Below are 24,498 nucleotides of genomic sequence, written 5' to 3' on the forward strand. Positions count from 1 at the left end.
CGATTGTGTAAAGTCGCGTCTGCTAGACTTGCTGCAAGCACAGTGCTCGCGTCGACCGTTGTACCAACGAATTCTTGAAAATTCGTTAACAATTGTATTTTGACATTTGTTTACCACAGTGCACTGACAGTTGTCATTGACAAGTTCAAATAGGGTATACTGTGGCGCTGGATGATTTGAGCAGAGGTTCTTAATGTTCTGCATAGACATAAAAATACGTAACTGAACAAATAATATTTGGATTTTTTCTCAATTAGATTTAGTTACTTAAGATTTTAATGTAGACGGTACGAAGGCCTCAAAAATACAATATATAGGTAAATGCATTTCAAAGCTAAAAAATAACGTTGTAATCTCATTTCGATGTGAAAAATGATTGATTTTATTGTTCGATCCATTCAAAAATGACACAAAATTACATTATTGTTGCTTGTTTTTGTTTCTTTCTTTTTTTTCGATCACATTACTAACTATCGCCATATTCACGCGGTTTTTAAAATACCTACATACTACCCGACCATTACTGGTCCGTGGCTAGTTGAGTGGATCGCACCTACTGCCGTCGGAAGATGGAGAGCAGAAAAAGAGGAAAGGACCCGGTCCGCACAACGGTGCCTGATATGAGTGGAAGAAATGGTTAAAGAACAATAGGAAACGCTTTCTAAACTTGAACTACTGTTAAGAAATAACCGGCGGCGATCCTTGTCACGTAGGGCCGTTGACTATATCACGCCTCTCGTTTTGGGTTTCGTGTAGGAGCACAAATAATATCTTCGAAACGCTGGGCAACGGGCTCGACGGTAAGTTAAATCATCATTTTCCTAACATTTATTACTAAGATATTTTTAAACAGACTGACCATTGTTTTCTACTATGTAAATATAACTATATATATATATAGGTATGTATATATATCTTCTTATGTTACGCTTCAGTTTTTATGGCTCATTAATCGCTATTAAAATTACTCACTACAATTTTGGCTCCTTGTAGCATACGCACTGTACCCTCCCCCTATTGGTATTCTTGTGGTGCCTAGCTAACTTCAACTACTCCAACGGTCGTGTATCTAGCGATCTTCTTCCAACTCGATCGTTTTCGATCACCTAAATAGATTGAGCTCAAAAGCGAGAGAGATGAGGACTACGGTCATTCTAATCGGGTGTTAGGACGATGAGATGAAATTGAAATGAAATAGATGTTCATGCATCGTTCTAAATGGATGAAAATATCTGCCTGAATGAGAGAAACTGTTTTTTGAGTCCTTGTTGAGTTTGAATCGGTTGTTCCGATCACCTCTCGGTCGACTTCTGATGCCTACGACGTTCCGCTTCGATGTGTAACGACGGTAAGTGAGTTTGCCAGTAGCGCACACATAGAGGAGGAGGATGGAAAAAGGAAGGAGGGTTGAAAATATTGTCCATGAAGTGGCAGCACGACTCGCTGGCGCGTAGTTGCGCAATGCGGGTCGCCGCGCATTAGTTTGACGAGGCGAATTGGGATTAGATTATGTGGCTTTCAGTCGATCGCCTGAGACGAGCGTATTTCGTTGTGCACCTCACTGTGCTCCTCGATCTTACTGCGGTGCGGCCGGTTTGGCTGGATCTCATAATCGATATCTTCGTCCTCCTCGTCCATATCTTCGCCCTGTTTGATGAACACTGTTTTTAATGAACCGGGAAACGGGATGATATCGGAGCTATCAGAACCTTCTTCGTCGGTGGTCAGTGCACCCTCGTTCCCCTTGATGGCAACGTACGCCGCCGAAAAGCCCTTGAAGCCGACCGTATCGTCCGAGCGGAACCGCACCATCAGCGCCTCGTGCATCGATATGATCTCCGGTGGATTCTGCGGTGTTCCGTGGGGCCAACACACGTTGCAGCGATGAACCGCGCGGGAGCAATGGAATCGAGAAAAACGGATACACACAGAAAGAGAGAAAAATGGTTCCAATTCGGCGGTCCACAGGGAAACCGGAAAAGAAACGAAAACAAGAAGAAAGAAAACAAACAAAACAAAAACGTGAAACGATAGAGTGAACCATGCGGGTGGAGGACACGCGAAACCAACTCCCCATCGGGTCGCATCGCGCGCGCCTCCCTGATGCTAGAAAATGGTAACGTACCGCATTGCCGCAATACTTCCCCTGCAGGGGACCGCTTTCGTCATCCAGGCCGCCGTATACCTCGACGTAGTCGTACGAACACATCTTCTCCTCCTCGAGCTCGAAGCTGAGGAACTTCAGCTGCACATTTAGGCCCGGATCGGCCACGATCGTCCACTCGCAATCAGCGCTATTATCGTACATGCCGGAACCGAACTTGATGTGCGAGTAGAAGTGGTTCTTCACCTCGGTCGCCTTCAACCGGCCACCGCAGGCCGTTGAGTGGCTGGCGAAGAATCCCTTCCGCTGCACACTACTGTCCGTGTTGAACACCATGTACATCTGGTTCGACGAGGACGAGATGGGATGCGGAATCTTTGCACCGCAGAACCGTCCCAACGTGTGACTGTCCGGGGAGTTGCCGTCGTAGATGACGATGTGATCGTACGCACATTCCTACCGAAGCAGAGCGATACCGCCGGAAACAAAAAAAAAAGGATTAAAATCTAGTTTTCCCTAGTAGAACCTTCCCTAGGAACACACCTGATGCGGCTCAATGTCGAACACGTTGAACACCAACCGTATCCGGTGGCCGGGCGTGGTCGTAAAGTGCCAGATGCAGTCCTTCTTCGGCGGATAGTAGTCTGGATAGTTCGGGCTGAGAATTTGACCGTGCGGCGTAAAGATCTCATGCTTGCAGCCGCTCTCCTTGCAGTCGTGCCCGTTGTCGTGCAGCGTATACCCGTTCCGGCACGAGCACAGATAGGACCCGATGGTGTTTTTGCATTCCTGCTGGCACCCACCGTTGTTGACCGCACACTCGTCGATGTCGGTGAAGTAGTGGGCGGCAAAGCCCGTCTTCTGGATCGTCTTGTCCGACTTGAACACCAATCGCAGGACGTTCGCCTCGGATGTGATCGGTGGCGGGATGTTCGAGCCACAAAACGAGCCATGCTTGCGCAGCACCCCGTCCGGGCTCTTCGACAGTACGGCCACGTAGTCGTACTCGCACTCGGACGCCTGGTAGAAGGTGTTACCCTCCAGATCGAAATGAGTGAAGTTGAGCGTGATTTTATGCTGCGGCAGTGCCACTATCTCCCACACGCACTCCTTCATGAACGGATACTCTTTCGGGAAGGACGGCGACTGAATGGTTCCATTCAACGCATCGAGTTGACCTCCACAAGCGTCTAAAAATGGAATAAAAACGAGAGGAATAAAACCATCAATAAAAAGGGAGGATAAAGTTAGAAGCATGGTTCTTCAACCGGCTCTAAAGTGGTATATCCTTTGTTTCTAAAAGGCCGCGTAGCCAGTTTTCCCCCGTAGAGTTTGAGCGCGCCGCTTGAAGTGGATAGTCTAAAAAGCAGCAACGGAACCACTTACTCTCGCACGACTTCTTATCGCTGTGCAGCTCGTATCCGATGTAGCAGGCACATTCGTAGCCGCCAAGCGTGTTAATGCACTCGTGCTCACAACCGTGGTCCATATGCTCGCACTCATCCACCTCCTTCATGAAGGTTGCGGAAAACCCGGCCTTCTGCACCGACCCGTCCGAGACAAACTTCACGAACAGCTTGTTGGACGTTGACCTACAAAAGCAAAACAAAAGGGAGAATTTGAGAAAACTCAGGCCCAACGCCGCGCTGCTACTGGGTGCCTCCTCCTCCTTCCCATGCCTTACTTCATATCGGGCGGTATCTTGTAGCCGCAGAAGATGCCGATGAGCTGCGATTCCGGCGTACCACCGTCCCGCACCTCCACGTAGTCGTAGATGCAGTTGTCGTGGTTTTCCACCTCGAACGATTGGAACTTTAAGGCCACTTGGTAGTCCTTCGGGACGGTTATCCGCCAGATGCACTCCTTGTTCGGCAGATAGTCGACCGGATAGTTCGGGGATTCGAGCCGGCCGCCCGATTCGAGGTTCATCTCACCGCCGCACACAGCTAGAAGCAGGAAAAAGACGAAAAAATAAAATAAAATCTCGAGCTAAACAAAGAGGATACCTTGAACGGAACCGCACAAAATAAACAACGAATTTCCGAGCCAACCATTTTCTTCGGGTCAATGTTCCGCCATAAGCACGCCCGGCTAAAGAGCGAACCCCGCGGAGAGGTTGTAAACTGATACCAGAACCTTTTCCCGGTGAAAGCATTGCGGTGCGACGTTAAGACGATGCTTTTCCAAAAAACAGACACGGGCTTACATTTTCAAGGATATCCCCGTGAATACCTTTTACCCACCCCGACACGACCGTCCATCAGCGAACCTGGCGAGGCTCAGAACCGGAGCGACCACGCTTGGCCGGTGATTCGGAGGTTTGAGTTGATAAACCGTACCCCGTAAGCCATCGGACATGATATTGGCTAATTAAAATCGATCATTTCATGGTCCGGCACGGGTTTCGGTTCCATAATTAATGAAGCTAAGCACACTCGTCCCCCGGCTGTACCGACTGTTTGCGTACGGCGTGCGGCGCGTCCATGAATATTTATCGAATGCAAAGCACACGTTTTTAATAGGGATTAACCAGAGTTTCCGGCCAAACACAATTTATGATCACATCCGGACCACCAAGCTGGGTGGGTGTATAAAAAAAGGTTACCCTCCTGTTAACAGGCTTTACGTGAGCCTGTTAACCTTTGGGGAATTGAAGCAATCTATCCGGATAATTATTCAACTCGAAAGGAAAATAAGTTTATTGTTGGAAATGTATTTAAAGCAAAATGGTGGCTGTCGCAGGGATGCAATAATCAATACACAAAGTCACTTTAATTTACAGATTTCAGATACACCCTCTAAATAGTACGCACAACATGTTGAAGGGAAGCCAGTTATCAGTTACTATAAATAGCAAAAACTATTTGCTTCTAAATAGGGAAAAAACTGATAATGAAAGTATACTATTTTATATACTAGTATTATCACCTACGTTACTTGCAACATAACTTTAAATCCAAAGGTAAATACTTTTTGATAATTTTTCGTAAATTGTTTTCAAGTTGTGCCACATCCTTTTCGGTCAGGTAGTTTATTTTATTATGTTTATCCTCAAAGTCACCATTTTTGTTTCCATCAACAGTATTATTCAGTTGAACCCGGTTTCTTTAAACTAAAAAAAAAAGTTTAACTAAAAAAAAATACAAGTACATATTTAGGTTGGTTTTTACCGCGAATAAAGTATGCAAGATAAACGTTCTCAAGAAGTTCTTCGTCGAATAGACTGCTTCTCGTACGGCTCTGTTTATAATTTCCAAACAGATCGCACTAATGTACTAACCTTCCTCTCGAGCGGATGATTCGATGAAAAATGGGTCATTTTTTTTTTAAAGGAGATACATAAAAATACATGGAAAACCCAACCGTAAAACAACCGCCCACTTACCTTCGTAGCTGGCAGCGAAGCCGCGCATCGACGCCTGCCGGAAGGTGGTCGTGTACGTGAGCAGCATACGGCTGCCGGTGGAGCGGATGAGCTCGTTCACCTTGCCGGAGCCACAAAATTTCCCCAGAATCGGCGACTTGTGCCAGTAGCCGTCTCGGATCTCCAGATAGTCCGACCGGCAGCTGTTCGATTTGTAAATGTCCTTGGAGGAGGTGGTGCAAAAAAAAAGAGGAAACAACGAAAGAAATATAAAACAAACACTCATCCGTACCCCACCGCAACCATAATGAGGAAATCAAATCACGCAAGATGGAACGGCGGTAACGACATTTTGATTTGGGGTACGCCCGGCGAGATGGGAAGCTAATTTAGCGAAATCGACGCCAGAATCGGTGGACCGGACCAAAAAGCCCAAATCGTTCGGTGGCTAGGCCCAAAATTGGCAGCTGTCGCCGTGGAGCATTTGCCCAGGAACCTACCAGATCCGTAATGTTCAGCACGATCCGCTCGCCGTGCGTTGCCGTGATGCGCCACTCGCAGCGTTCCGGTTCGGTCAGCGGTTGGGTGGAGTAGTACGACGGCGAGGTGAAGGTGGCCGAATTTTCCTGGAAGGTACGGCCGCACTCTGGAAGCCGAAGGTGAAGGAAAAGGGTAAGAGAATTAGCATGATAGTGCTGCCTGCTCTTGGGCGGCCGCTTTCGGACGGGCAGCGGTCGTTTCGTTCGCAACGGTTGACCCGTTTTTCAATTTTCCACAGTACTAGGAATTTTCTGCCTGAGAGAGTGAAACCGGTGCACCCGAATTTATCCAACCAGTTGACGGATAATTTGTTCAATTATCCGTGTCAAACGAGACGAGAGCGGTACATTTTCAATAAACATCAACTCGAATGTACTGTGATTCCACTAGTGTGAAGTGATGTGGAAAACTCCCTCTTTTGGAAGGGAATAAACCCGTCCCAGCAAGCGATTGGTTGCTCCTGGAGTCCCCCACCAATCAACGAATCAGCGCCATACTTACTGGCACACTTGTAGAGCAGGTTGGCCTGTGCGATGTCGCCTTCACTGAGCCGCAAACGTTGCCCGATTTCCGGCCGCTTCCGGCCCGGTATCTCGATCGGGAAAATCGTGTCCAGATAGGTGCCCTTCGAGAAGGTGTTGCGCGCGTAGTGCATGATCGAATCGTAGTCGTACGGCAGCCCGAGCGAGTTCACCTCGTCCTCGGTCAGCTTGTTGAAGTTGTACTCCTGCCCAACGACGATGTTGTTCTTCTCGATCACGACGTGGTTCTCCCGGTCCGGGCGCGTATGCTCGTGCCAGAAGCCAACCACGTGGCCGAGCTCGTGCACCACGATGCCAAACTTGTCGCAGTTCTTGCCAATCGAAATCGCCTGCGGTCCATTTCCACGTTTGCCAACGAACGAGCAGCACCTAGGGAAACGGAAGAGGGCGGGAAAGCGCAAGAAAAGCGTACAGTTCGCACAGTTTCGCAAACAAACAAATGGCTTCCAGCTCATCCGCCACTTACCCACAAGCACGCTCGGTAAACACGATGTAGTTCGGATGGTCGATGGGATTGCGCTCGACGAACTTGATGCAGGTGTAGTTTTCCCAGTGACGCATCGCCTGCCGGAACAGCGCCTTGTGCATGCCGCTAAAGTTGCCATCGATCTCGTACGGGATGACGCCAAAGTCCCAGATGCGCTCCTTCTTGGCCGTTGCCGCCCGGGCCACCCGATGGTGCTGCTCCGCTGAAGGATGGTAGACGTAGCTGACGATCGTACATGAGAACAAATTAGTGCCTGCCTCGGTTCTTATCGCGTGGTGCAGCAGGCGCCGGATGCAAGATTTACGGTCAGCAAGGTGCCTTCTTTTACTGGTTATGTATTTACACACCGCGTACGACCATAATCGCCAGTTGAAGGGCGTAAAATCTGGCCCACACTGGAACACATAAAACGGTAGCAAATTGCATTGCCAATAAAATTCCCAACACATAAACGACAATATGGAAGCATGTCTAGACGAATCTGTTTGCCCGTCCGACCAGTCAAAGTGTGCAGGAGCGCTTCTTAAGATAGATTTCGGTTCTAAACAGGGAACTCTTGGCTGTTTAGCTCTCGGATTGGAGCATGCCAAAATATGTCCAGTTACTAATCAACCATTTATTTTTGATAAAATTTATCACAAATTTTCCCCTGTGTGTACAAACTAAATTAGAGTTATAATATTCTTGTATAGGTGTCAACCAAAAATGTTGATGAGCAGGCAACGAAAGCAAACATAAAAAACATTGTGAAAGTGGTTTAATCTAATGCTAAACTGTTTTTCTCATGAGAGAGATTGTTTGGCAATGACTATAAAGCTAAGTTTACACGAGCCTTGAAAAACACACGTGCGAAAGCTAGAATCGTTTATCTAACGCTTCTGTGTTATGCTACAATTTATCAATACGGTTTTGGGTCGATACCAAAATATCGCTTTTGTAAAAACCTTTACGTGGAAGCTCCAATGATAACAGAGAGCGACGGAGAATTATAAAACAGAAATGGTTAATTATGGCTGTGCTGTTATTTTTAACTCCGTACAGAGCTGTGGTTGCTTGGATGTGAATTGAGACAAAAATCACCGGGTGCACCGACGTTCTGGTTTAAGAATTGAATAATGGATAAGCATAAAAAATTAATAACTTCTGTTATGACAAGTGATGGGACCTGAAGCTGCTGGTAGTATATCTAACAAAAAAGCAATCCTATCGCTCGCTATTTAGAATCGTCTTGATACATTGATTGTTCTGCCTGAGAATGGATCAATAAAGCTTCAATGCACTTCCGAACCTTGGACGACTTTCAAGCGGCCAAAGCTCATGTCGGATGCTAGGAAAGTTCACTTTCTGATACCATTCATTCTACCCGCAAAATCCCTTGAAACCCCCGCCCAAACACGATAAACTGGGACTGATTGTAGAGCTTCAAGAAAGGAAGAAGATTTAATGCAATCGTTCGCCAGAAGCAAGCATAAATACGATACACCTGCACAACTATTGCTTCCCCTGTTGAGGCAATGATGGAACAAACGAAAAGCAAACAGACCAACAGTACATACAATATGAACCAGGGCGGTCCACATCGTCCCCAACCTGGCAAGAAGAGTGGAGAGTGGAATGATAAATCAAAGAGTCCCTCGTGGTAGTCCTGCTTTGCGGGCAGGATTGCTCCATTCGGTCCCGAGCGAGCAGCGAAAATCCTCCTATTTGCATAACGCTTACAGCTGTGCTCTCGACGGGGAAGGTTGAGCCGATTTATATATGCCGTACACGTCGCCATCATCGTCGTCGTCGTCCTCGTCGTTTTTGTCGCTGTCGCCCCGAAAGACCGCCGGTGAGCATCGACGGGAGAAGCCGTCTTCGTTACGCGGTCATGAAAAGGATCCTTCAATGGGTTTCCCCCGACCCGAGTCGAGGGGGAACACCCTTAAGCCCCCCCACGGCGAAACGAAGCGTAGCATAGCCAACGCAGACAAGTACCATTTACAAAGTTTCATCAGCCAAACGACAAGGACGATGACGACGGAAACGGACAACGAGATGTTGGCATCCACCACTTGCTGCAAACACTCGACATCAGGCATTCGGTGGAAATGATCCTTGCAGCAGGAGTCACCACGCGTCGCTTCGTTTCCGTCCCGCACCGTCCGACGTACCTGTCTGCTTCGCCTTCAACAGGTAGACCACCACCACCGACCGGTCGTGGGTACCCTCGGGACGGGCGCTGATGTTCCGGCAGGAAATGCAAATTCATTCCGTCGTTGTCGTCGTCTGTATCGTCCTTACGGTGGTCCGCTTCGCCGTGACGATGATGTTGGTGTTTGCTCTGGACCTGCCGGGGATGATATTGCCGCACGGTGTCTGTCGTACCACCGTCACTGTCGGGCATCGTCCCCCTATCTTGCTGCTTGCGCTTTGGGTTCGGGGGGCTGTCAACAGGATCCTCCTCCTTCTTCGCCTTTCGCTTCTTGCTTCCACCATCGTCCTGATGCGGCTGCTGCTGCTGCTGATGATGATGCTTCTGCTTCCGTCGTTTCTTCTTCTCCGGCGTGCCGGCGTGCTCGGGGGACTCTTGCAGGGGAGCTTTGTGGTGCGACCGTAGATTACGATCCCGCACCGAGTACGTGACCGTGCCCAGCTCCACTCGGAGGCGATCCAAGCGCGAGCGGTACGAGTTCTTGTCCGGCACGGTCGAGACCTTCCCCGAGGGAGGAGAAGCATGGTTGGTGTTTGGAGTTCCATCGGCAGTAGCTTCCAGTAGAGGATTCAACGACTGCTGATGCTGTTGCTGCTGTCGACGTCTTCGGCGATGACGTCGGCGCGTTTTTCCGTCCACTTCTCCCACAGGGACACTCAACAACTCAGCGTCCTGGGCGTGGGAAGTTGCATGCCTTTTCCCAACGACACCGCCCGTGATTTCCTGCTCCCGGGAGGACACAGGACGCCCCACCGGAGCTGCAGTAGGTGCCGTAGTCGTCGTCGTCGTCGTCGTCGTCGTCGTCGTTGGTAAGGCAAATGTGACTGCTTTTCTGCTGGCGTGATTGCTGCTGATAATATTATCGCTGATCGAATCGATAACGATGTCTTTGCTGTTCGACTGGATCCGATTGTGGTCGATGTTGCGCGCGTCCACCGCCGTCGCGTTCTTCTTCTTCGCCACGACCGAGGGAGTCGTCGTCGGATCGGACTCGCGGACTCCAGAGCCCGGTGTCGGGGCCGCCGTCCCCTCCTCCTGCCGGCGGCTGATAATGTTGTCCCGGTTGTCGATGATGGTGGCGCGGACGGGCGGCTCGCCGGAGCTGTCCGTGATGGAGTTTTCGCTCTCGTACGAGGAGGTGCGCGTGTTCGGCGTCATGCCGGCCAGCGGGGTCGAGGCGCGCTGCTTCGTCTTCTTGCGTATCATGTCCGTCATGCCCTCCTCCTCCACCTGCAGCCCCTCGAGGTACACCTCCTGCTTCAGTTTCACGATGTCCTGCTCGAGGCTCTTGTTCAGCCGCTGCCGCTGCCACTCGGTTTCGTAATTTACGTTCGGCAGCGCGATGTCACCCATGAAGCTACCTGGAACGAAGCAGAACAGAACACAGTCAGAATGGGGGTGTAGTGTGAAAACCTGGCAAACACGGCAATGTTCCGGAGGAGGGCATTTTTCGGGGCCACCGGTGTTTAAACACACCGCGCCCCAGCGTCCATAAACCATTCTCGCTCGGACCAGATGCGGCAGCGAAGGAACATTTATCACCTTTACATGTGGCCCTACATGAACATGCACTACTAACCCGGACAGCACCACACTACGCTGCCGTTGTGCGATACACAGTGCTGACCAGGCAACCGGCGAGGCCGATCATTAGGAAAAACCCGGTGGCAGCCGGGGCCATTTGCTAGCGTCGGAAAATTAATTAACTTTTACGGCTTCAATATAGCCCTCAGTGCTCGGGAAAGCGGCGAGAATTTATGGACTAAATAGCGCCAGTAATCATCGCTATCAAGTGATTGTACAGTGTTCAACACATTTCAAACGCGACGACTTAGAAACGCCTTGTGTTTCAACCATCCGTGGGAACGGTTTTCCTCCCTTGTTCTTTAGGAAAGGGATAATATCTAAAACACAAGACACCCTTTTACCTTCTTATGGTGTAACGGTGTTTTTGTTCCCGAAAGCTGTAGGATTATCCGAACGAACTTTTAAAACGCTGGTAATTCAACAGCTTAGTTACGAACCATAGCAGGCCACAAGTTGTACCGGAAAAAGTTTCTATATTTAGATGCTCAAACCGTTACACGCTCGTTCTACAGTAGCCCTTTTCGGAAAAAGTTTCGAGCAAACCACATTGAATGCATGCATAGCATATGTTAGTTTTCGCTACCGCGAGGTGGATGAATAAACTAGTATGTGAATAGTTAAGATTACGTTGAATGAAACCTTTTTTTTTGCAACAAAGGTTGTATGGTTTGCCTAGAGTTCTAATAAAAACTAACCTTACCTGAGAGAGTGGAAGCTTTGTCGAACATTTGACTCGTAACGTTACGTTGAAACGTAATTATTTATTGAAAGTATTCCCCAAAGGGAATGTCCATGTGAACATATCGAAGTGAAACGAATTTCGACGATGATGACTTGGTTTTTGATGATGTTTTGGAGAAGTCTTAACACGTTGAAACAAAACCTAAATTTAAAATATAAGTATGCATGAAATGCGAGTACTCTGTTACATCAGGAGTGTCGCTTTAAATAGATCCTTTGCCACTTGCGTAAAAATTTAAATTTGCGTTAATGCGTAAAAATTTAAAACATTATAAAAAAATTGCCGACTTTCATCCAAAAAAAGCAACGATAAAATGCTAAAAGAAAAAGCATACAGACTTGTAGACCAAGACGATACCTTATGTGAAAAGTTCGTTAGCCTAAACGACTGTATTGCATGGACTCGGCCATGTGTGTGTGTGGGTGATCCGCACAAATTGTTACAATCAAATTGGCTATTTCCGATCACAATATTCACGACCTGCAAAAGCGAGACTGTCGAAGTAGCGATCAATCATTTCATAGTTTATGATTGATTAGAAAACAAAATTATATATTTTTCGTACCCAAATCACCCCACGCAACTTATAGAAAACCATAAAACTATGCATCACACTTGCCGCCTTCCGCAAACTCCCGAAACCGTGCGTTTGTCGGAAAATCCAATCGATCGCAGTAAAATGATTTCAAATCCGTGCCATGTTCCGGCGTAACCGAAACCCGGTTCATCCACCGAACTTCGTTGGTCGACCACGGTTTTGCGTGGTGCGTGGTCAAATGGATAATGCAGATGGGTCGAAAAAGTCGAAATTGAAACCGAGATGAAATCCTTTGATGCAATGAGATAATGTTGGATCTAATTCAATTATCCACATTCGTCAAAGATTGGGGAATGGCGTCGCAGCATCCGGCATCACCCACTCATGGCCCCGGGGGATTTGCTGGGCTTCCACCGGAAACACACACGTACACACACACACACACACAGCGTACCCCAAAAACCACCAAGCTGTTCTCACCAATGGATTGGAACACACATTTTGAATAAATTTGAATCAACCACCCAATGTAGAACGGGCAAACCACCCGCCGACCCATTGAGCAAGAGCAGTCCAGTTGTTGTCGGTACATTTACAGTGTCGTCCCACCAGCTCGCCCCCCCCCCCCCCCCCCCACCCCTTCGTTGCAGCATCCCATTTGCGAGGCCATCCATTCCTGTCCCGAACTGAACGGACGGTTTGGATTCGAAAGGAAATAATGCAACCGGAACGGGAAAATAAATAGAAATGAAAATCCACAAACATTCCCCAAGGCTGCTGTGGTCGAGTTAATGCGGCCCACTTGTGTATGGTTCTGTGTTCGTGTGTAGCAGTGTAGATGTCTACCGGTCAAAACTCATGCAACATAACGTACACGAAAGAAGCATAGAAAAGGGGGACTTTTAAAGGGAGGACACCGCCCCCGGGAGAGTCTTTCCCCTGGATAAGTAATTCAAAGTCGAATGCAACGGGAGGTAAATTGCAACCGGTGCACCGAGAAATGCATATGTGCACTTAATTGCATTTCAATTCTTTTTTTTTTGTGCTGCACGACGTCGTTTGACCGTTTCATACGACCGAGCACCGAGCGGTTCATATGTTCCGCCAGGACCCGGGTTGGGAAATTAAACCCGAAAACGTACTTCCGCCGCACGACCTGCTTCCAAAAGGCACACACACACACACATCGTTGGGGATGCTGATCCTTCTTGGAGACAAAGGTGAGCAATGTATGTGCCGACCATGTGTGCTGGGGTTTGAGTGAAATTTCCTTTGTAATTGAGACGCACCCACACACCCACTAGAGGGTGGCGGGGAGGGCGAAAAAAGTGGTGTACAATTTAGGGAACAATTCGTTTGGGATGCAAAAAGTTACTTGGCGCCGGTACACGATGATGGATCAGTAGCAGGAGCACGGTTGCATTCTGGCAACCGTCCGGCTTTCCCACGTTCCACATGTGCTGGCAACACAAACTCCCAGCAGTAGGTCAAACTCGGGCAAACAACGGAAAACTAACAAGGGGAATGGATTGTTTTTTTTTCATACACCTCAACATAACTTCCGGTGCATTCGTAACGGGAGCGTGACGTTTTAATTGATGATGAATGTCCTTTGCAGCCGAGCGGTTGGTTTGTGAAAAACTAGAATCAGGTGGATAAAGAATTTATGCAGCATCCTTTCGGATCTGGGTTGCGTAACTTTTATCCATAGCAAACAGAATTGCTCTTACTGAAAATGTATGAATAGAATAACAATTAACATTGCTACTAACCCCTATCCAATTTGTGAGAAAAACGGTATGAAGTTTCTAAAAAATATATATTTCTGCGTACAATAAAATTGACGTCCCTCGGAAAAGAATATTGCGTGATATATTTGCTATCCGCCAGAAGTATTTAATGCACGATTTAACAATAAAAATAAAATAATTGAATTCAGGCCGAAAAGGCTATGTGGGGAAGCAACCCGTAGAAAAAAAATTAAGCTATATAGTTAATTTTATCAGCTTTGAAAATAAAAAAAATTCTCAATTTTAAAATACGGTTCGACTTGTTGCAACGTTTGCGAGGAACAGGAAAAATAACTGCAAATTATTGCTAACGCAAAGCATCCGAGTTGAATCCAGGGGGTTTTCACTCATAATCGACCCAAGTATGAAATTATTTGATCGTTTGAATACGATGAATTCGGATGTTGGTTGGTTTTTGTCCAATTTCTAAACACGGCAGGTAGCGTCATAACGGTTGCACATTATTTAAATATAAAACAACAAACTGATGAACTTGTGAAGTTGGAACGAGCATAATTAAACTTTTAAACTTTGTTCGCAGTGAAAAGTTAACTAATCTGGACGTAAGGATTAAGAATATCTGATTTTATTTACTGAATTTCAGAGTCTTATGAAACATGAGGAAACGTCTTTTTATGATTGTTTCATTAATTGGACGTTTTCTTGTTCTTTCCGACAGTTTTCCAACGTTTTATTTAGTAAATTTGAACAGAAGAAGTACATCGAGTGCAGTATTTGCTGTATAATCATATTTTAAATCACCAACCTGTGCCTCTAAAAAGGTATGCCTTACATCATTACAGCATCGCTGTGCAAAAGAATGTCGCTAATTTGGACAATGGCATCCCCACCGGTACCATAATTAGTTCAGTGTAAAAAGAGAGCACACGGCGAGACGGTGCGGGTGCGGGAAAAACGGAAGCACAACACGAGACTGCCCCGCGGCAACAGGAGGGGCCACAGAAGACATCCATCCAAGCGCGCGTCCCCCGGAACACATCGCCGGCGGCGGCGGCAGCATCATGTGACCAAAACAAGCAAACCCCTGTCCTGCGCTGGCGGTTGGGAGATGATGATAAATGAGAATTAATTAAATTATAACCATGGCGGAGCGGTGGCGCACGCGAAACCATTTAAATTGCTCTGGTCGCCCGAGATCGCATATTGCAACGCGTTTGCCGCATTTCCATTCCATTCAATTCCCAGGAAACGCGGAACATGGCAGCATCGGGGAGAGAGAATGCAAAAAAAAAAAACAGGACAAGAGTAACAAGAACAACGACTCAAAAAAAAAAAATAACGAAATTCTGCTCATCTCGACGACACGCTCGGCGCTCGCTTTCCCTTGCCGCCGGGACACACAACAGTGCAGCATAAATGAGTGCTGAATTGAATCATCAACGGGGATGTTCAACAAACAGATACACATACACAATATAAAAAAAACCAACCCACCGGGCATGCTAGGCGGCTTTTCCTAAGGCTCACACACACAGCTCGAAAAAAGCCGTCTAATTGGATTGCATAAGTTTATTCAATATCGCGCGGGAACGTGGAAAATATATATTAAATTCATTGTCACATTGTAGCCTGTTGATTCAACGAACCAAAGCACCTGTCCCGAGCAAGACAGTCGGCGAACAAATTGAATCAAAAAGGGAATATCCAACCGGCAATTTGCGACTCAACCGATAAGCAAAGAATTTTGGAGCGTGTCGGTGAAAGTGCCCAAAACACTATGATTGGATTATTTTGGGTGGCGGGCAAGTAAAGGAAAGAATATTTCCGTTGTGGATCTGGTTAAAATCGAAATCGATGTGGAAAATGGGACTGGATTTTGTGCACTTAAAGTAAATTAAATCACAGCAAATTCGATTATGATGCCTCAGGATTCGTGATAAATACGTTAAAAGCTGTATGTTGGTACTTATTTCAATTTTGAGCAATAGTAAATCAACCGAAATTAATGATATTATTCTGAATAATGATATCATCGCTGATAAGTTTGATTTAAAATTGAAAAACCATGGATAGTTCTATGAGATTCACAGTTTTTCTTAGAAGATTATAAATATGTCATTGATGATTATAACTCATACACGTAATGATACTCGGAATGACAATTTGCTTCTGTTTGGCTTATTGAACCATTTTTAGCTTTCCACCATTCGCAGGAAAGGTGATTTCAAATTTAACTAATCTGCGTATTTCGCACCAGTAAGCAAAGTAAATCTGTCCTTGTAGGAACCATAACAGCAACAGACCGGTGGCCCGGAATTTCCCTTTGCCAAACATTTTAAAGGCATTCCAACGCTGCCATAATGAAGGGATGGAGGGAAAAAAACAAACAACCAGTTCTAAAATTATAATGGCGAAAAGATTGAAAGGCTGGCGATGTTCCCGGGCGGGAAAAGTTCTGCGAAGAGCGTAATTTATGGCTCGAGAAGTCTCGCTGACTAGCTAAATTGATTCAAAACAAGCCCGTGGCGCACCGTCATCGCACCGAGGCAAGCAGAACCCTTTCCCGAAGTTGAGAAAATTATCGTGTAACTTTTGCGTGTCTCGTAAAATTATCCTTTTTTCCGATGCACCCATCCCCGGGATCGATCGTACCCCCGAGGGGGAGCAGGGGGGGGGGGGGGGGAGTTTGGATGATAAATCAAATAATTAGCAAATCAAATCATTCCCTCGCCCATTAATATTCCGCTGCCGATGCTTAATTTTTGCACGCAGCGCGCCCGTTCTGTTGGATTAGCGGATGGAAAGCAGGGTAGTGGTGGGGTGGCGAATGGAAATTTGATGAGGATATGAATTTTATCTAATTGATTAAATATCCCGGGATGGAATTTATACTGAAATAGCGTCCGGCTGAGATACTTTGCTCAGAATGAGCTACAGGGAATAACGTAAACGAATAAAGCTTTTCTCTAAATAAAAATGACCATAAGGTATGTATAGGTATTTTGAAGCTTTCTAAACTTAAACACACATTTAAGGCATTTAAAAAACATGAAAATTTTACAATGAAATGTCAATCAATTTTAGTTTCATTAAAAATAAAAATAAAAATAACCTTAATTCATTCATTCCATTTAAAACTATTCCCCCATTTCCTTGCAATGTCGTTTTAATTTTACTCGAGTTGTAACTAATGTTTTTTTACTTCAATCACTTATCAACAGTATATTTAAATAAACTGTTATTCCCCAGGTATATAAACCCAAAACTACTACTACTCGTACTTAGAGAGAATTCTTAAACTACTAATGCAAACATGCAGGTATGTGTACTATTTCCCAAACAGAAGAAGATCCATCGTTTTAAAGAAATTTTGTAAACAACCTAGTTTGAAATTTGTAAACAATAACCCCGCAATGGATTGCACTCTTGTCCAGTGTAACAAATGTAACTATCATTGCAATGAATTGAATCTCATACTTCGAGTTCTTCACCCAGGTGAAAGGATACGTTTACTTACTCGATTTGCAGGGATCCATGTCGATGTCACCGGAGATGCTTTTCGGAAACCGTGTCTCAAGCAGCTCGTCTATCGTGTACTGATGGTGACGGTGGCGCTGCGTGACCAACGTCTCGTTCGGCTCGAACCCTTCCGTCGGCCGCAGGACAGTTTGAACGATCGCAAGGACGATCGCAACGCACGTCGGCCATTCCAACGACGACCGGATACGGCGCCCAGCCAGTGGCCGGTGCCTAACTGGAACTCCTGTCGAAGCACGACGACTCATTCTCTGCCGTCTCTTCCGCTCAATTCAACACCGTACCGTGGATGCTTTCAGTTTATACCACTGCTTTATCCCGCAACACCTTCGCTTCTTGCTTCTCCTTCACACTAAAGCACTCCACCAAGCCTCGCTGGGCCTCGAGGCGAAAGGGACCGCGACACGATCGGGCCGAGCTTACATTATTGCCCCCGATGGGCCGGAAAAGTGCCGGAAAAGTGCCTGCCAGCGATTGCGTACGTGCACAATCGCGCTGTGATCCGGCGCTCCGAACCGGCACCAAACACTCATCGAATCACGGCGGGAAAACTGCGTGGGTTGCTTTCCATTGGCTTTCCACCGTTATCACACTAGCGCTCGTTTTGTTTTCTTTGCTTCCTCCCTATCTCGCGAGGTTTTTTTTTCTTCCTTTGAATTAACTCACTCACTCACTCATTCACACTATTGGATATTGATTTTTCCTTGCACCAGCATCACCAGCATCGTCGGACCCTCCCTGGTATCCTGCTGCCTGCGGAAGGATCACACTATCGATTACCATATCCCGCTGCGCACCGTCGATGAACAGGCGATTTAAATGGAAATTGAGGAATACAAATGAGCGCAGGGACGTAATTATTTTGATGATATTAAAAAGTTCAAGTTTGCGCACGGATGGTCGGGTTTTATGAGGTGGATTTAATTAAAATTTAAAAAAGGCTGCTCAGTTACTCGCACCACTAGTTTTTCATTACACCTTCACGGTGGAAGTAGCTTTTGTAGCTATGACAACAAAGGTGATTTCCCGGCAAAGGTTGATTACTGATAGTATCCGTGGTAATCTTTACCAATTTCTCCAACCCGTGTAATTTTTCTTCTGTGAACATTTCTTTACGTTGCTCTAAACCTTCGAACAAACAGTATTAAACACAAAGGATGGGAAAAACTGAACCAAAATACCAACGATGCAAAAGCGGAACCCACTCTCTCTCTCTCTCTCTCTCTACGCCAGCCATTAGCTGCTTTAATCGGAAATGTTGTTGTAGGCTGATACCACAGCACCATTTGTGTGCCACATGCAAAGGCAAAGATCACACATGTTATGGAATTGAGAAGGCGATAGATTAAGAAGGAGAAATAGCTCCTCTATGACGCATCTAGCACGATGCTGTTAACAAACGGAAAGGCCACGCTTGTGCGTACTGTTGTTGCTTCCGTAGGAATTATATGTTGAGCCTTCCCGAAGGCGAATCTATCGATGGGACAACATTTCCACCATATATTTTCAAACGAACGATGAACGAGTGTGTAAGCATCACTTGTACATCGGTCGTTTTGCAAAAAATAAAAACGAATTGAACAGGGGAAAAAAACCTTTGCAGCGACGAATTAGCCCGACAGGACCGAAATTCCACCCAAAATATTCATCCGGCGAAACATCCCGAGATCGGAGGCCCAAATATTTCATTATGAAATGTTTGCGTGCGGTTAGTGTTGCGTGAAGCCACATGCGGGGACGTGGACTAATATGGCTATATGCTATGCCTTTTCTAGCCGTCCGAAAACCGTCATTTGTGGATGCTGTGAGAGCTCTCTTTTGGCAGACGTTTCTTTTTATGTTGTTTGTCGTCTTGTATTTTTTGCTGTCGCGTTTTGTCCTCTCCATGTCATGCGATGGGAAGGAAAACTTCGGATCCCGATCGCCAATGCTGAGGACCGTCGGACGTTGAGGTCCTGGCGGGTTGGAAAAACAAACCCCATCAATAAAAACTTGTCGCCCGTGAAGCGTGAGGAAAGGGTTTTAAAAGGGAAGGGTGCCATATAAATTCCATTTCCATCCCGGGGAAGACGGACCGCGTGGTTTTAAGGGTCACATCCTTTTCACTCGTGAATAAATATGTATGTGTATGTGTGTGTGTGTGTCCAGCGTTGGTTTATGTTTGTTGATTTTTTTTGTGTTTTGCTTTGTTCCTACCCCATCCTATTTGATTTTCTTGTCAGATTATTTTTGCCGCAGAAGTCCGCAAACAAAGTCTCGGTCGGTCCTCAAGTCACGTTGAGTAATCATGTATCCCTCGGGTTGGGTGGACGGTGGTGGGTCCTCTAGCCTTGGCCAACGACTTGGCTAGAAGTGTCACCCACTCTTAAACGCCTCCGGCCAGTGCCGGTCGAGGCATCAGACGATAGACGATCCTGGCTGACGGTCGTTTGGGAGTTTTAATGAAAGTGAAGCGTTGGCGTATCATCATTTCATTTCTTCCACTCTTCAAGCGTTTGGGCACCATCAACGGGAGCGGGCCGGGCTTAAGGCTTAGTGACTCGGAAGGGTTCGAAAGGATTCGAAAATTCGTGCATATTGTAGTGAGGAATTTCCCAAATTAAATTTGCGCCACTATTTTCACCCTCTTCCCGTAGGCGACGTCCGCTTGTCGATGGTACTATTTTTTGTGCACATTCACACGATTGGCTTTAATGTGTTCTTCGGAAAAATGTGACCCAGACACATCGAAACCTTCTGGGGATGCTGCGATAATGTGTGGCCCTCCCGAAACTTTGCTCCGGAACCGTCAGTACATCTATCAAACATCATCACCGCGGTCCATCAACCACGACACCCGGGACAGTTCCAGCGCAGCCTGTAGTGTTGCTACAGAACACCAGCGAGCAAAGGAACAGGAACAACAGCTCGTGTTTGGTAATGAGGCAATATAAACAACAAGCAATATCGCCACTGCCCGTCTCTCCGGAGGCGACCTTTTGGCGCACGCGGTAGTGTGTTTTGCTTGCCCGACCTGGAAGGGAGAGGAGTTTACGGAAAATCGTTCCACGATGTCGAGGCCGACAGGGCCAATCCAACAATCAGTAACGTTGGACGATAGATGACACGAACCATCAGCGCAGGAGCGCAAGTGGCTCAACCAAGCGTAGGGGAAAGATGAGCAAGATGCACTTCCTTAAGTGACAAAATCCATTTCTGTATTCTTTGTTACGAAAATCATCCCTTATGTCAACAATTAAATTCCTTGACCCTTTTGCTATCAACGATACATACCCTGTTGTTCTGGAAATTTAAAAAAAGGCTAAAGCATCTTCTGATTCAAAATTTTGCAAGGACACTCCATGAAAGAAATTCATACCTTATTTTATACGTACAAAATGGCTTGTGCTGAACGCAAAACGAATGCACGGTAAATTCAACGACGCTAATGAAAAATAACGGTTGGAAAAAAGAGTTAATCATCTTTTTTTTTAAATAAACTTCTTTTCTTTTGCTCATAAAGACTGATGCACTCACCGGTGTATCTTGCCCAACCTTTCCCTATCGCCTCGTGGAGAGACCCGCGCCATCCTATCTCGTTGCACTCCAGTTGATTGATTGGGATGCAACGGGATGTTTCGACAGTGGTTTGATGGGTTTTTCCTACTGTTTTATTTTTTCAATTTTTTGGATAACCATTTAACCTGCCCGCATTGTCTGCGCTATGCGCCTCATTACGTTAATTCAGGGTTTCCCACTGCCCAGCGAATGTCCCGGACAAGTGGAAAAAGGAAAAATTACGCTTCGGTTAAACGGTCAATGGAAAGGCTTTCCTCCCGCTCGCTGGGAGTACCGGGAGGAAGGAACGATAAATAACTCACGCATGATCGCCTCTGGGAGAATTGCTTAAATGCGCGTGGAAGGCGGTCTCGAAGCAAACCGGGATGAAACATCTTGGCCGACATTTCATGGGAAAGGTGAATCGCTTCTCTTCGTACCTATCGAACGGTCAAACTTTGTCGTCCTCCCCAGGCCTGGGGATGACCGCGCCGCGTATCGACACTGCAATCAGCACAACCGAATGGTGGAAAATAATAAAAGTAACATGAAATCGAAACAAAAAACCACACACACCTCAACAAAACCTTTGGGGAAAAAAAGGAAACATTGCCGCCTGTGTTTCCATCCCGAACTTCGCTTTCACATTGGCCCAGCATCTCACGAAACGTTCGACTCGTTCTTGCACTGATTCTACACGGTCGCTGATATGCGCACTGATAAGAGCAACAATCAACAGCAGACGGGCGCTAGTTTAACGGGGATCCGTAGCGTTAGCCTTCTGCATTTTTCTTACAGACTCGCTGTTAACCCTGGTGTCTACGACCGCATACCGGGGAATGTTTAGTTTGGTGTAGACTTCTTCTGACCGACCTAACTTAAGGATCGAACGTAGTGAATTTTCTCTGTGATATGGCCAAAGAAAGGGTGGAACAACATGGGCAAAAACATCTTTTTTACCGCGACTAGCTTACTCGGGTATGCCGTACCGATTGGAAACCGATGAATATTTGGGTTTATGTACCTTTGTTTCAGTGTCCAGAGTTCTAGGACTACCCGTGCGAAGGTTACAAAAAATTACAAAAAAAATCCTTTGAATTCCATTAAAAAATGTATGGCATTTCGGGAATGCAGGCCGCAGAGGATCTGTTGAGATTTTGGTCGGAAACACTAGGGTTAATAAACATTGCAACAAGAGATAGGAATAGATCGTGGTATCGTCCAATCCTGATGATGATAGGATTCGCATAAAAGGACGCACAACTTGTTCTTGCACATTTTCAGTTCTTTTTCACATCGCTTTTCTTTTTCACACGAACTGCATCTGGTGCATGCTGAGATCGGTATGAACACAACAACAGAGCCCCGCTACACGACCCGAAAACTCAAAAACTTCTCGGCGAGAAGAGGGGAACAACCGAGAAGTTTACGTCAAAAACTTTTCAGCTCCGTGAGCTGAAAACTGCACCCGAGAAGTTTTTGGCAGCTAACCGAAAACTCAAATGCGTCAGAAGAAGAAGACGAAAAAGAAATAAATGTAAACATAACAAATCTCAAAAACAAAATAAACGAACATATGGTGATAAATTTACGTGTTTCTTTTGTAGTTACGGTTAGTTAATATTTTGTTATTTTATAGCTAGAATATCAATTATAAATTCACTATAGATCAGGGGTTCGCAAAGTCCGGCCCACCAACTGATTCCAAAATCTAAAAGTTTCAAAAAGTTTAATGATAAAGATTAAAATATTTTATTCTACCACTTTTTATGTAACTTGAGAACATCAAAATCTTCCTTCTTCATGCGAAGAAAGTTAATTATAGTTTCATTTGCTTGCTCTGCTACAGTATTGTCCAGCAAACGGTTGCCATCTTCTTGCCTCCGCACAATACGCCTGTTGCGTTGTTGCAAGTTTTGGGTACTCAACTCGATGACCCGCGATAGGGTAGTTAGCCACACTTCAACAGATTATCCATCTTTTACTTTTTGTGTGAATTGAAATAAGATCTTGTTTGCTTTGAAGGAAGATTTTTGAGCTAACTGAAAAATCAAAAACAAAAACCTCGTTGCGCCGCAAAGTTTTGAGTTTGCGGCTCGTGTAGCGTGGCTCACAGAATTGGTACCACAAAACGCGGCTACACGAACCGAGAAGATTTTGACGTAAACTTATACGGTTTTTGAGTTCTCGGTTGGAGTTTTCGGTTCGTGTAGCGGCCCGGACACAACACAATGAAGACGTACCGCGATCAAACAGGCTCCAGCTTCCCTTGCTTTTCCACAAACGCTCCTAAGCGACCGTATGCAACGACGGGCAAATTGACACTGAACAGCGAAACAGTTTCGGTGCGTTCGGGTGCCGAAGTTTGTCACGTTCAAACCGTTTGTCCCTTTTTAACAGCTTCGGCTGAAATCGCCTTTTTGCTTAAAACTTTCAAATTTTACCGTCGATTTTTACAATCCGACCACATTTCTTTTGAAGATAACTTTAGGCCAGAAAAGATGTCTTATGTTTGGCAGTTTTATTTCTAGGTCTTGAGAGTCGATTTTCATTTTCGAGAAAAGGAAAGCTACTTTTGTTCCTCGATGAGAGAAAAAGGAGTGATGTAACTAGGACAGCCACCTAGTTTATGTAGCTAGCTATCTGAAACAAAACCAAAAATAACATTATGCTAAACCATTTATCTAGATGTAATACCACATTGTTTCTATCACCAGCACTTCTTTCCAAACATGTATGGAGATAACCTACCTTTTGACTATAGATCAATTGATAGAATTTAAGTACAATTTAGGTAAGCCGAAATACCTCGGAATTTAATAACGATTTTTTCAATTCCGAAATATTTCAATGACAAATGTCAAATTGTCAAAAGTTTCATTTCTTTGTTAACCGCTGTTTAAACTTGCCTGGAATTCCCGGTGGCGGGAACGGGAAAAAGTTGCCCAGATTCGACAAAATATCCAGCGGGAACGAGCTTATTCGTCCGATCTGTCAAAGTGAAGCTTTGTTTACGTTTTAGTTTGTTTACGTGATCTAAATTGGCGGCAGGTAAAAGTGGAATTGTGAGTCATTATTGGACATATGGCTGTCACAGTCGGTCCTACAGCACGAGCCCCTGCATAGGAGCTCGTGTCAGAGTCGGTATGCCTCTGAGTACGAGTAAGGGAACTAACGTTCGACTTAACGTAGGAGGATATACCCCGACTCGCATAAAAGAAGAAGAAGAAGAAGTGAGTCATTATCAAATATAAAGTTTATGAATGGTGTTGTTGAGTTCCTCCTCCAAAATTTTGCGTCGAAGACTACTCGCATTTTGGTTTCTCTCCAACAACATCGGCCGCATCCATATACGTTGCCCATACCGACGTTGTTGTAGCAAGCGAATGAAACTTTTCATGAAACGTTTCAATTACGCAAATGCGTCCGTTCCCGCCGGGTCGTAGTTTCGCGTTTTTTAAACATAGCGGGAACGAAATCCGTTTTTTTCATATGGAGTTTCCCGTCGTCCAGCGGGATTCCCGCTGGACGGCGGGAATATTCGTGCGAATACCGCTGTGTCTAGCCGTCGCTTT

At 45.9% G+C, this 24,498-nt stretch overlaps 1 protein-coding gene across 4 annotated transcripts; it reads right to left on the reverse strand.

Annotated features, from left to right (window-relative positions):
- Nucleotides 1-368: 368 nt before the first annotated feature.
- On the reverse strand, nt 369-23,242 carry LOC131260053 (protein tolkin). 4 transcript variants are annotated; one of them, XM_058261708.1, is made up of 13 exons: nt 23,167-23,203; nt 21,500-21,672; nt 17,367-18,139; nt 9,191-10,592; nt 7,017-7,259; nt 6,510-6,919; nt 5,969-6,114; nt 5,490-5,691; nt 3,789-4,050; nt 3,491-3,696; nt 2,648-3,294; nt 2,126-2,560; nt 369-1,848 (listed from the first exon to the last, which is right to left on the reverse strand). In XM_058261708.1, the coding sequence occupies exons 3-13, from the start codon at nt 17,632-17,634 to the stop codon at nt 1,519-1,521; spliced, it is 4,551 nt and encodes a 1,516-aa protein (XP_058117691.1). In that variant the 5' UTR covers nt 17,635-18,139; nt 21,500-21,672; nt 23,167-23,203; the 3' UTR covers nt 369-1,518. The 4 variants fall into 4 exon arrangements, with proteins under 4 accessions (XP_058117691.1, XP_058117689.1, XP_058117690.1 ...); XM_058261706.1 differs by lacking the exon at nt 21,500-21,672 and having other exon boundaries at nt 23,167-23,242; XM_058261707.1 differs by lacking the exon at nt 21,500-21,672 and having other exon boundaries at nt 17,367-18,175; nt 23,167-23,242.
- Nucleotides 23,243-24,498: the final 1,256 nt, after the last annotated feature.

The sequence above is a fragment of the Anopheles coustani genome, chromosome 3, assembly GCF_943734705.1.
Source record: "Anopheles coustani chromosome 3, idAnoCousDA_361_x.2, whole genome shotgun sequence".
In the NCBI taxonomy this organism is placed as follows: Eukaryota; Metazoa; Arthropoda; class Insecta; order Diptera; family Culicidae; genus Anopheles; species Anopheles coustani.